Source organism: Eptatretus burgeri, chromosome 13, assembly GCF_056783735.1.
Source record: "Eptatretus burgeri isolate ZD-2024b chromosome 13, Ebu_testis_v1, whole genome shotgun sequence".
Classification (NCBI taxonomy): Eukaryota; Metazoa; Chordata; class Myxini; order Myxiniformes; family Myxinidae; genus Eptatretus; species Eptatretus burgeri.
This window is the reverse complement of record NC_140973.1, coordinates 24,056,788-24,070,794: the sequence shown is the minus strand read 5'-3', so window position 1 is coordinate 24,070,794 and position 14,007 is coordinate 24,056,788. Positions and strand designations below refer to the sequence as shown.

The following is a 14,007-nucleotide window of genomic DNA, read 5'->3' as shown; positions in this document are numbered from 1 at the left end:
ATTATAAATGCAGAATAATAAGTTGAAGGAACATACCTTTGAATCGTCCAAATCATTCAGGTAAGGAAGAAAAAGTAGAAGTTTTTGAATAACTTGCTTACTTTCTCCTCTATTAGCCAACATGTACAAATAACTTGTGGGTTGAGTCAAATTTTCCAAAGTCTGCTTTATTGTTTCCACTGTGAGTCGTTTAACCTGCAAAACAACCCTTTGTTGAGGAATATTGCAATGAGAGTGGTGGAGGCACCTTTGGAATGCAACAGGTAATAATACACCTTGGACACACGTACAAAGCTGAAGTTCCATGGGTGTTTTTAGGGTATGCTGGTGATAAATCCTGCTACAAATGAGTGGAACTGCAGCATAGATACTGTTCATCCTCTCAGGAAATGACTGAGGAAACGTGTAACAACCAGGTATGCCTTTCCTACTTGACTTAGTAAAATGATAGGAGTTTCTCTGAACTGTCAAAAAAGTTAACGAAACATCAGTGGATAACCTGGAGGTATGTGGACTCACCTCTGGCACCACGGCCAAGTTCCAAATGCCTGCCTTAACCGGCAGAGGGCATTGCATCGGTGGCACAGCCACACCCTCAGCCAAGGCTTTGTTCATTGTCCACTGATGTCCTTGTAATTTATGTATCGTGATGTCACCAAATGTCATTGCCATTCACGTAAGTCATGTGCAAGCTCATCCATGAAAATTAAACATTGTAGAAAAAAAAATGCTTTATCTACTTTAATACCCTGTTAGTGTATGCCATAACATTTGTCCAGACATTTAAAAATGTACGGACATACATACTTCCTCTGAAAGAGGAATGACACAATATGGTCTGATGTCCACCAAAATTTGGTAAATAATTTGTTTAAGCCAGACACTTCTTCTTGTTCTTGTTCTTCTCCTTCTTCTTATTCAGCACAAGGTTGCAGGGTAGCATCATTACGCAATAAGATTATAGGATTTGAATCTAGAAACCCAGAGGTGAAATTCTTCAAAAATAGGCCAACTCAACAAATTTCCTTAATCCTCAATTTTTTTAAAAATAAAAATCATAATAAATATTTTGACCTGTTGTGTTCCTTCCCTTGCAAAGCATTAACTGAACTTGCTCTTTGATGTGTGGTTGTGTTCTACTGCTGGGATAGGATGTGATGCAGGTTCATTAGGCCGAGTTGGCTCTATCTGCATTTCATTTCCTGCTGAGATACACGACGGAGCCATACATGTTACCAAACCTACATAAATTTCAACCAGAGCCCACTACTCATTGCAGAAGAGCCAAAACATCATGCAAATCACATATAGGATTTGCAAAGAGCAACTGCAGGCACAGCATCAGGACATTTGGAAGATAGGTCACATGGCCCTTTAAGCGAGGAAGTAATGCAATTTTACAAAAACACAAAATACCAAAAAAAAAAGACAAGGCAATTTTCCATATTTAAACAGACAAGGTTCTTTACCTGCAGCTGCATGTTGTGCTGAGCGCATTCATCGTATTCATCGCAGATATTGGAAGTAACCAAGAGCATGTAATCATTCAAATGATCTCCAGGAGGGAGGAAGAGGGATGGGGTTTCTGGACTGGTGGATGAGGATAAAGTGTATTCCTTGCCTTCTGATGTTGCTACAATGGTGTAAACAAATGTTGAATTTTCACTAGCCTGTGTCTCTCTCTTTATTGAAGCACCCTCATCCAGCCATCCAGTGCAAGTGATAACAAATAATGTTTCCAGAGCTGTTCCTAGGAAGAAAAGAAAGCATTTAGTGTATGTTGGTTTGAATTGGACATGAAAATGTGCATGTGATAAACATACAGGAATCACAAATGAGTCGTTAACTCCTCCCTCCCCCCCCCCCCCCCAATCGCTCTTCCCCACCCCACCGCACCACACCGCACACACTTAGCGAAAAGCGGGGTTAAGCAATTGGTTCATTCATGCCCGTCCATTCATCTGTCTTATTAGTTTATGATGGAGGAACAACTTGTTTAAATCGAATGTTATATTTTGCACAGGCGAATCATAATAGCACGAATAGGAAGACAAATCTTTCATTTAAACGTAACTTGGCTGAGAATTTGTCCAGATCACACATGTGTAGCAGAGGAGTGAGATAATATTTTTACTCTGTCTGTCTGCTTGACAGTCAAACAAAATTTAAAATTTATTCCAAACAGGAAACTTACCGTTTTTAAGGATGTTATAAAGGACACAAACAACAGGCACGAATACCTAATGTAACATGTTGGATAGGGTGATGTAATAGACATTGGGTAAAATGGTGGTAAAACCAGAATTAATTTATTTATACGATTTTTTTATAATCTATATTTAATTTAAATTGAGTTATATACAGTACTTGAACACTGTATAACACAAATTGCTTTCATAATACTTACAAGAACTTCCAGTTTTGCAGTACTTCAATTTATATAAAAGTTGTTCAATGGAGTGGTGTACATACATGTGATGTTCGGAACAGTTTCTGGGACTACGTACTTCAAATGCACTAAACTTGTGGAATTTTTTTTAACGATCGTTAAAATCATTATTTATTAAAATTGAAGTAACATTGTGTGGGGTATCTTGTTCTATGTCGATAGTCCAGCGCATCACGTCCATTCTCAGGAAAACACAACTACATCATGATACAAACCTCTCACCCAAATTTTATCATGATCGGATCAAAACCCACGGAGCTATGCTCGGGACAGACAGACAGACAGACACACACACACACACACACACACACACACACACACACACACACACACACACACACACACACACACACCAATAACGAATATAGTGGTCACTTACTGACTCGTGAACCAATTTTGAAATGAAAATATGTCAAGGCAATGCACAAACGATTCTCAGGGCACATGAAAGGGAAGATTTACCGTTTTGGGGATGAGCATGACAGGTGCCATTGTATGGTGGTATGTTTGAAATGAACTGATACTTTGCAGTTACTGGTACAAAGTTTTTCACCGATACTTTTGCTGTCACATCATACACTTGTCCAGCTTGCAAATAACCTCCAAGTAATCGCAACGTTTGTGATGCAGACACTGAAAGAGAGCATACAAAGGTGGTCATGCTAATTGCAACCATACTTTAAAAAAAAGAATGCATTGGCTATTCTCTTTCGTTTTTACAGCCTACGATCTACTCTCTAACAAAGGGATTGGGATGCCACCTCCACAGGATCTGATATTGATTCGGCCTGAGAATCAGGTCAGGTATGGGAGCATGTGCCAGAACAGCGCGTCGCTGCGTCCACTTTCCGCCGGTACTCCAGGGGCCTCCGTCTGGCCATCCCCCAGGCAGATGCCAGGCCCATCCCCATCTCCTTGAGATGATGGTCAACCTGCTGCAACCACGAGGCACGTGGTCGGCCCACTGGCCTCCTCCACTCATGAGACTCCCTCGCTGAGAGAATCTGGTGAGCAGGATCAGCGTCAGGAAAACGAGCCACATGTCCATACAGCCGCAACTGACGCTCACGGACTATGCAGGTAACAAATCTCATCCGAGTCTCTCTCAGCAACCGCTCGTTGGACACAAAATCCGACCAGCAATAGCCAAGGATTCTCCGAAGAGACCTGGTACCAAAGGAATTAAGTCTCCGTCTCAGATCCTTGGTCAGAGTCCAAGTCTCGCACCCATAGAGCAAGACTGGAAGTACCAAGGACCTGAAGACTCGGACTTTCGTCCTCCCGCACAGGTACCGGCAGCACCACACCCCATGATCCAGTGAATCCATGACTCCCCAGGCCCGACCCAGACGTCTATTGACCTCTGACTCGCAGCCAGCAGAGACATGAATATCACTGCCAAGGTAAGTGAATCTCTCCATGACCTCAACATCCTCACCACAAACAGACACAGACAGGACAGCAGCATCCAAGATGTCACCGAAAGCCTGGATCTTCGTTTTGACCCAAGAAACCCGTAATCCCAACGGTTCCGACTCCTCATTCAGCACCTCGAGGGCCCCCAAGAGGATGTCTAAAGTCTCCGCAAAGATGACTGCATCATCTGCAAAATCAAGATCCGAGATCTTGACATTGCCAAACGATGCACCGCAACTTGATCTCTCCGACATCCTCCCTAAAATCCAGTCCATACAAGTGCTGAAAAGTGTGGGGGCAAGTACACATCCCTGACGAACTCCAGTAACAACTGGAAATAAGTCAGAGGTGGTACCACCACACTTCACAGCACTCTCAGTACCAGAGTAGAGTTCAGACATCAGATCGATCAGTTTTGGTGGCACCCCACGAAGACCAAGAATCCTCCAGAGGACATCCCGATTCACTGAATCGAACGCTTTACAGAGATCAACATAGGCTGCAAGCAGCCCCTGCCGAAACTCTCGTCTGCGTTCGGTGAGGACACGAAGTGCAAGGATACGGTCAATCGTTGACCTCTTTGGTGTAAAGCCTGACTGCTCTGGACGCTGGTGCTCAAGCAGATGGTGGCGAACCCTATCAAGAATTATCCGAGCAAAGACCTTGCCCGGCACTGAGAGCAGCGTCACCCCTCGGTAGTTGTTGCAGTCTTGGCGATCACCCTTCCCTTTCCAGAGAGGGACAACAAGGCCCCTCTTCCAGTCAGTTGGGATGATGCCTGTGTTCCAGGCAGAGCACAAAACTGCATGCAACGACACGAGTGCAGCATTTCCACCAGCCTTGAGAAGTTCGGCATGGATGCCACAGATCCCTGGAGCTTTGCCCCGTTTCAACTGGTTCACCGCAGCCCGTGTTTCCACAAGCGAAGGTGGACCACAGTTGATTTGAGGGTCAGCAACAGGGATTGTAACACCCTTGACGTCCAACTCGACAGCTGGGGGATCAGCCTGGTACAACCGCTCAAAGTAACCGGCCCAGCGGGCCTTCACTTCAGACTCCTCTGTCAAGAGCCTACCACTCTCTGCTCGAACTGCAGTGCTCCGAGGGATGGGCTTGGATGAACGTAATGCGCGAATTCCCCTGTAAGCGGGATGAGAATCACCTGTCCACAGGTGATGCTCTACCCCCTCACAGATTCCTCACACATAGGCCTCCTTGTCCACCCTCAGTGCACGTACAGTTTTACGCCTCAGCTCCCTGAACAGCTCAGCTCTGCCATTCAGCCTGGCCCTGCGACTCTGGTCAATGGTATCCAGTGTCCCTTGAGAGACAAAATTCTTCTTTGCCCTGCGCTGAGTTCCAAGGCATCCACCCGCAACATCAAGGACGGTGGTCTTGAAGGCGCTCCACAACTCTTCAGGACCCCCCAAAGCACCCAGACCCCCCAAGTGTCCACTCAGCCTGTTCGCAAACTCCTCAGCTACTCTCTCATCCCTGAGCTTGGCAACATCCAGCCTCGGCTGGGATGGTACCATTCTCCAGGATTTAAGGTGCAGCTTTAGAGTTGCTACAACAAGCCTGTGGTCAGTATTGAGGAACTCAGCACTTCGGTAGACCTTGCAGTTCTGGATCATCCTCCAACGACCGTCAATGAGGACATGGTCAATCTCCTTTGCCACACCGCCAGCGTTGGAATACCAAGTCCAGCGATGAGCTTGTGGGCGCTGAAACCATGAACCAGCCACCCCAAGTCCATGACTTCTTGCAAAGTCAAGGAACTTAGTGCTATTCTGGTTCATAGTTCCTGACCCATGGGGACCAACACACACCTCATAACCATCCCTATCAGTTCCAGTCGATGCATTGAAATCCCCCAAGACTAGAAGTGTATCTCGTCTGGGGCACTGATCAACCACAGACTCGAGTGTGGCGTAGAATGCATCCTTCACGGTGAGATCGCTCGCCTCAGTCGGAGCATAAACAGAGACCAGGGAAATTACACCTAAGGAGTGACGAATCCTTAATCTCATAATACGCTCGTTGACCGGTGTTACCTCAATTATCATTGGGTTGGCTCACAAGGAGCTCCTCCGCCCTTTGACAGGTTTTGTTTTTAATCCTGCTGGGTGTCCATATCCAAACACCCTCCTCACCAGAAAACCTGGTGGGGGAGACGGTTTAGTCGCCGACAACCCGACCATGGAACAGGTTAGTACAGGTTTACATGGTACCTGTCGCAGGTCACAGATCGAACCTGACCTGACGAAGAATGAGACCTGAGAATGCTTCCACAAAAACCTACTTTCTCTCATGTCACGCTTTCTCCGATCCTGTCTGTGGTTATCTTATCCATCCTTCCTGGACTATGGCAAGCTGGTTAAACACATCCTTCGACATCCTTCACATGGTTAAACACATCCATGAACAACCCAAGACATCCTTCGGATGGATAAGATCAGTAGATCTTATGGTGAGGCAACCGCAGTCGAAGCGGCTTGCTTTCTAATCATGGATGACTAACCCAGCTAAGGTCAATGTTAGGTCACTCCATAAGGCATGCAGCAAGTGCAACCATCCTTTGGCAAGCCAGAAAAGGTGATCTTGCCAATCTCAAGGCTGAACTCTCCAAACAGTATTCTTGCTCCAATCATGGTGGTGCCTTGTGAAATCCACTTCTGGTGTATGCTTTCCCTTCATTCCCTCCCTCACGTCAAACAGCAGCACTGTGCACACTGCTCAAGATAAGGCAGAATGTCAACTTGTTGTTTCCCCAATTCATCTTGTTCGATCCACATATTATCCCCATGTACTCTATCAACCGGACTCACTATCGACACCGAAGTCTATCTGGGGCATACAAAGCTGCCTTCATAGATGGGTTTCTGACTGACTCCACTCACACAGTCACTGCATTGCTATCCATGGAACTTAGAACCCTCTCCATTCCTTTCCCAATGGATGCTGGAGTACCTCAAGGCAGTCTCGGGTCCCCATCTCGTTCCCCGTGTGCATAAACAATGTCTCCGATGCTCTACAAAACCATCTCTTCCTTTTTGCAGATGATTCCACATTTTGTCGCACAGTACCCAATCCCATTGACAAGCAGACTACATAATTCTCTGATCACCTGGACCTGATTAGATACTGGTCTGATGCATGGAACCTTTCACCTTTCAATGTACCTTTCAATTCCGGCAAATCTCCCAGTCCCAACCTATTGCTCCAGATTGATCAAACTAACGTACCAATCTATTTTCATGTTCAGATACTGGATCAGGTTTCATCTTTTGAACTTCTAGGCCTTAGCCATGCGTCTCAAGCATCAGCCATGACCTCTCTTGGACAAACTACTGAGCAAAGCTTGCCACCAAAGCCAGCTGCAGGCTGACCATCATTTGTTGTTCCAGGTGATTACTTGAAAAATTGGAACGACTCACATCTTACAAGGCCATTGTCCATAGCTCTTGGCTTTCAATTCTGGCAAAACATATTATATCTCTCTCGAGACATATCTATAGCTTTTGATACAGTCTGACATCCTGACTTGCTCTCTAAAATCTCTGCCTATGGCATCCAAGGCCAACTCCACAGATGACTCTTGGAGCCAACTTGTGGCTCTCAATGGAATCCTTTCATATCCTCTCCCTGTTAAGGCTGGAGTGCCCCAAGGTAGTGTTCTGGGTCCAGTCCTATTCCACATCTTCATCACGTTCTATCTGACTCCTTCAGAATGGCAGGCAGCAGCCTCTTCCCTTTCTTCAAGCATTGATAAAATTTCAAGCTCGTCAAACATTTAGAAAATGTCTTTCAATCCTAACAACTCTCACACTCTCACTGTCTCTCAAAGGACCGTATGGTAAACCCTCCAATCTACTTTCTATTAACAATCCTCTCGATGAAGTGCCGTCACTCAAATGCCTGGGTCTCTCGATGAGCCACGATCTTTCTTGGGCAAACCAAATTTCTAATTGTAATAAATTTCATCTGTCAGCCAACAACTATGTTATTTGCTTTGGAAAGACAGGTGAGAAATGGGTGCATCGAAAAGCTGGAAATGTGATCCATCCAAGAATGGTGCCCACTCTAAATTTATTGTTGAACCGTTAATACCAAGCAATACTACCATTTACAATAATTCCCAGAGTAACCATCGATGAGAGAGCCATATCAACGTCTCACGATGGACACGAACAAACTTCACACTATTATACCCTTCACCTTGTGGGGTAACATCATGTTGCCGATGACAATGCACATGTTGCCACCAAATGCACAAATCCATAATTCACATTCGAATGATCTCCACCAACTTAAATTGTACACCAGGATTATCAAATGTGAATCACTCCATAAAAGTAAAGTTTTGATGATTGATATATCTATCTATAATTCCAGCAATCTCTGTCTGTCTGTCTGTCTGTCTGTCTGTCTGTCTGTCTGTCTGCGACCGCAGTTTCTCGACGATCGCAGGTCCGATCGGATTGAAACTTGCCAGGAATATTGCTGGGGACCCGCGGATGTGCGTTTTCGAGGTTTGATATTAATCGGATAAGCGGTTCCCAAGTTACGGCCATTTATCTGTCCACCAATGACAAGACACGGTGCTATGACATCATGAATGACGTCACAATCAATGTTTATTTATTTATTTGTTTTTTTGTGAATACATTTGTGAATACATTTACAGAGAGAAGGGTGAGAGAGGAGGGGGAAAGAGGGGGAGAGAGGGGGAAAGAGAGGGGGGTGAGAGAGAGGGTGCATTACAATTCAAGAGAGGGGGAGAGAGGAGGGGGCGAGGGAGAGGGGGGAGAGGGGGCGAGAGAGGAGAGGGAGGGAGAGAGAGGGGGTGAGAGAGAGGGGGTGTCATAATTCAAGAGACGGGGAGAGAGGAGGGGGCGAGAGAGAGAGCAAAAGAGAGGGGCGAGAGAGGAGGGGCGAAACTAGGGGGAGCGAGGGGGCGAGAGAGAGGGGGCGTCACAATTCTTCGTTTGATATGACGTCACAATTGACGCTGGGGACCTGAGTATGTTTCCCAGGTGTTTCCCAAGTTATGGCCATTTATGATACGGTTGGTTCAATCTAATTGAAAAAATGCCCCAATCCAGTCGTCATTGACGAGAGCGAAGGAGCGAAGCTGCACATACTGGCACGCCTCACCCACGAGAGAGGGTACTGGAACGAGAGAGGGGGAGAAAGGAGAGCGAAAAATGGGGGGGGGCGTGGGTGAGAGGAGGGGGTGAAAAAATGCCCAAATCCAGTCGTTGTTTACGCACCTACGGGCCCGTACTAGTATCTATAAATTGAAGCTTCCTTTCAAAGTTCGTCATTATAAAAGTCTACTCAAGTATATACAAGCTACTTCGTGGTTAATCTCGTTTTCAGATACATATCCATCGGGACCATACTCCATGCAAAGCGTTGGTGCTGCCAAAGCAGTCTCCTAAAAGATTGGGCACAATCCTGGACAGGTCGCCAGCAAGCTCGTACTCATTTTGCCGACCTCAGAAGGATAACAGGCTGAGTCAACCCCACCTGGTATGAATTCAACAGCCAAGCGGGATTTTAACTCAAGACTCTAGGATCCCAAGCCCACCATCCATCCATCCATCTATCCATCCATCCATCCATCCACACACATTAAAATATTGATGAATACACATGTTTTACCTGTACGATTCATTTGTGAGTTCCTGCCCCTTTCATTGAGAAACCACTCAAACATTACATTATTTATGTCCATACAATCACTGCACACCAATGTTAAAGATGTATCTTCCTCAAGATGAGCTTTTACACCACAGTTGTTGATGCATCTGTGTGAGTAATTGAAAGTTTGACATCAGAGAGCAATACTTTGAATATAGTCAAACCCAATGCCTTCCGCATGCATTCCTTCAAGCAACATTCAACATTTGTGTTCCAGAACATTTTTTGATTCATTTTTGTTCCAGAACAAATCGACACAAATGATTCTTACTGGCAATGAAACAAAATTAAATCCTGGGGAATTTAAAAGGGAATATGTATGAGGCATGCTTTTTTATTGATCAATATCATGAGTCAAGAAAGAGCTGAATCCGAGAGGAAGATGAACATACTTTCAATAGAGGAGAGAGAGAAAGAGAGAGAAAGAGAGAGAAAGAGAGAGAAAGAGAGAGAAAGAGAGAGAAAGAGAGAGAAAGAGAGAGAAAGAGAAGAGAAAGAAAGAGAGAGAAAGAAAGAGAAAGAGAGAGAAAGAAAGAAAGAGAAAGAGAGAGAGAGAGAGAGAGAGAGAGAGAGAGAGAGAGAGAGAGAGAGAGAGAGAGAGAGAGAGAGAGAGAGAGAGAGAGAGAGAGAGAGAGAGAGAGAGAGAGACATAAGATGTAGTAAGTGGAATTTGAGCATAGAGCTTGAAAGAAGGGGACAGAAAGCTGCAGCAAAGTATTTGATGAATGCCCACTTCTTTCTGGAAATTGGAAATGTGGATGGATGAATAGCAGAAAAAGAGTCTAAAGGTTCAAAGGTCAGCAACCAGGCAATGACCAGTTCCTCTTCTCCAATACTGCTCCCACTGTTCTCTCAATCCTCCGACCCTCCCAAGCAACTCCAGGATGCACATGCTCTTCCAGTAATCCCCTTGTGGTTAAATTTCCAAAATCCAGGCTCACTGCACACTTCATCAACACTGTTCCTCACTTCTCCCCGTCTATGAAACTGCCTTTCAGAGGCTGTTCTTTCCCACTCTTCCCCACAGGGCTTCAAGCAGGCAGTGCACCACCACCTCTTGTCATCCCTCATCCTGACCCATGATCTTTATTACATAATTAACCCTTCGTAACCGAACTGTTTTACTTGTCAATTTCAGTATTTCATCAGATTCAAGAAATCTATCTCTCGCTTTGCTATTCATTATCCCCTTGCCAGCTGTGCCCAATTGTTGCTATGCTACCCCATTGTCAATTTAACTTTGCTCTTCAATGAGGCCCCCTATTGTGGAGGAAAAAAAAGGACATTTTGCTCTTCCAATAAAATGAATTGACATGCACTCTTATTCGTGAAAATGACTTTGATGTCCTTGAACGGGTTGTCTCTTATTAATGGTGATAATGTTGGTGCAAGTGAGGGGATTTAAATTTACACTTGCGTAATGACGCCCATGTAAATTCCATATCCATCTCAATGGTAATGAATGCAATGAGTTGAATCGGAGGAGCAATTCAAGGGGACCTGATGATGCTCTTATGCCAGGTCCCTCCTGTACATCGGTGCTGTTTGCGTTCATTCCTTGTGCCTTCGACGTTATAATTTATGAGAGAAAGCTTCAAAAAGATTCTCTATTTTGAAAATGGAAACTGTTTATGACTTTCCGAAATGAGCTGTGTCCAATAAGCTGACTCCCATGAAAAACGAGGTACACCAGTCAACGAGCTTATTATGAGACTAAGGATTCGTCACTCCTTGGTTGTCATTTCCCTGGTCTCTGCATCTGCACCGACTGAGGCGAGTGATCTAGTCATGAAGGATGCATTCTATGCCACGCTCGAGTCTGTGGTTCATCAGTGCCCCGGGCAAGACTCTTCTAGTTTTGTGGATTTCAATGCATCAACTGGAATTGATAGGGATGGTTATGAGACATGCGTTGGTCAAAGGATGAAGGAGCTTCTTGTGAGCCAATGGCCATCCATATCTAGTGCCCAACGTGGCTCGTTATTCTGATCCTGCTCACGAGATTCTCTGTGAGGGAGCCTCGTGAGTGGAGGAAGCCAACAGGCCGACCACGTGCCTCAGGGTTGCAGCAGGTTGACCAACATCTCAAGGAGATGGGGATGGGCCAGGCATCTGCCTGGGGGATAGCCAGACGGAGGCCCCTGGAGTACTGGCAGAAAGTGGACGCACCTTCGCACTGCTCCGCGCATGCTCCCATAACTGACCTGACCTGTTGGTTGCCATGGGTCTGGAACTGTGAACCAGAATAGCACTAAGTTCCTTGACTTTGCAAGAAGTCATGGACTTATGGTGGCTGGTTCGTGGTTTCAGCACCCACAAGCTCATCGCTGGACTTGGTATTCCATCGCTGTTGTTGTGGCAAAGGAGATCGACCATGTGTTTGTTGATGGTCACTGGAGGATGATTCAGAACTGCAGGGTTGAGTAGAGCGCTCAGTTCCTCAATACCCACCACAAGCTTGTTATAGTAACTCTGAAGTTTCAGCTCAAATCCAGGAGAAATGGTACCATCCCGGCCTAAGCTGGATGTTGGCAAGTTCAAGGATGAGATGGTATCTGAGGAGTTTGTGAGCAGGCTGTGTGGGATTTAGGGGGCCTGTGTGTTGGGGAGTCCTGAAGAGTTGTGGAGTTCCTTCAAGACAACCATCCTTGATGTTGCCGGTGGATGTCTTGGAACCCACCATCAGGCGAAGAAGAACTTTGTCTCCCAAGGGGCACTGGATACCATTGACCAGAGTCACAGGGCCTGGCTTAATAGCAGAGCTGAGCTGTTCAGGGAGTTGAGGAATAAAACTGTATGTGCGCTGGAGGACAAGGAGGCCAATGTGCAAGGAATCTGTGAGGGGGTTGAGCATCCCTTGTGGTCAAGTGATTGTCATCCTGCTTACAAAGGAATTTGTGCATTGCGTTCCTCCAAGCTCGTCCCTAGGTGTACTGCAGTTAGAGTGGAGGGTGGTGGGCTCTCGACAGAGAAGTCAGAAGTGAAGATCCGCTGGGCCAGATACTTTGAGCAGCTGTACCAGGCTGACCCACCAGCTGTTGAGTTTGATGTCAGGGGTGTTACTATCCCTATTGCTGACCCTCCAATCAATTATGAACCACCTTTGTTTGTGGAAACACAGGCTGTGGTGAACCGGTTGAAAGGGGGGTAAAGCTCCTGTGATCTGTGGCATCCATGCTGAACTTCTCAAGGCTGGTGGAAATGCTGTACTCATGTCATTGCATGTAATTCTGTGCACTGCCTGGAACACAGACATCATCCCAACTGACTGGAAGAGGGGCTTTGTTGTCCCTCTCTGGAGAGGGAAGGGTGATCGCCAAGACTGCAACAACTGCCGAGGAGTGACGCTGCTCTCAGTGCTGGGCAAGGTCTTTGCTCGGATAATTATTGAAAGGGTTCGCCACCATCTGCTTGAACACCAGAGCCCAGAGCAGTTAGGGTGTACACCAGAGAGGTCAATGATTGACCGTATCCTTGCTCTTCGGGTCCTCACCGAATGCAGACGAGAGTTTCGGAAGGAGTTCCTCGCTGCCCATAGCAAGAGTCAAGGTCTTTCCTAGTCTTTGCCCTCAAGACTCCTCCAAAGCCACATTTCAAACCTCGCCTCCAAAGCCAGTCGCCGACTGGGAATCCTCCGTCATGCAAAGTCCTTCCTCGGCCCACCTGAGCTCCTGACCATTTACAAAGCTTTCGTCCGCAGCCTGATGGAGTACTGCTCTCCCCTCTGGGCTGGTGCTCCTGCCTCCCACCTTTCTCGGCTTCACGCTGTGGAAACCAAGACATTTCAGATCATTGGCATCTCCCGTGATGAGGCTGAGTCTTTGGGCCTCTCACTCTCTCACCGCAGGTTGGTCGGTGGTCTTTCTGTCTTCTACCCTCTCCTCTCCAGCCTCGCCGCCCCCACCCCCCCCCCCCCGCTCTCTCTGCGATTTGTCCCCACCACATTTCCGCAGGGCGCTCAAGTTCCGCCAACGACGCCCTTCTGGTAAAACTACCAAAAGCATGAATCACTGCCCACCTTCACTCTTTCATTCCTCGTTTTTTCCCACCTTTGGAATAAACTCCCTCACTCTATTCAATCCCATTCTTCACCCCAGGCCTTCAAAACAGCTGTTCACCACCACCTCTTATCATCCCCCACACAAATCCTCAATCTTTTCTACCCCCGTTAATCCACCCAAGCCCACCTCCTTCAAATTCCCTGCTTTCCTTCCTGAAAGACACTGTAATGTCCATCTTGTATTCCCTATGTTCCCCGTCCCATCCCTCTCCCTTCCACAGATGTCCTAATGTCTCTGTTCTCCACTGTTTTGTCCTTCCCACTCCCGCCCCTCTTGTCTCATGCCCCCCTTGCTGTGCATTGTATGTTAGCTCTCTCACGAGCCTCGATAAGGTGTACAAAAAAGGCACCTTCTTTCTGAGATATTTCCTTGAAG

At 46.4% G+C, this 14,007-nt stretch overlaps 1 protein-coding gene across 2 annotated transcripts in view; it reads right to left on the bottom strand.

Moving 5' to 3' along the window:
* The window catches only part of LOC147014076 (polycystin family receptor for egg jelly-like), a 127,840-nt gene that overhangs the window by 111,211 nt on the left and 2,622 nt on the right, over positions 1–14,007 (bottom strand). For both annotated transcript variants that reach the window (XM_085851700.1, XM_085851702.1), the window contains exons 2-5: positions 9,533–9,678; positions 2,912–3,082; positions 1,470–1,750; positions 37–195 (exon numbers count right to left, since the gene is read on the bottom strand). In XM_085851700.1, the coding sequence (XP_085707826.1) occupies positions 37–195; positions 1,470–1,750; positions 2,912–3,082; positions 9,533–9,678 (757 nt within the window). The remainder of the gene's footprint in view (positions 1–36; positions 196–1,469; positions 1,751–2,911; positions 3,083–9,532; positions 9,679–14,007) is intronic.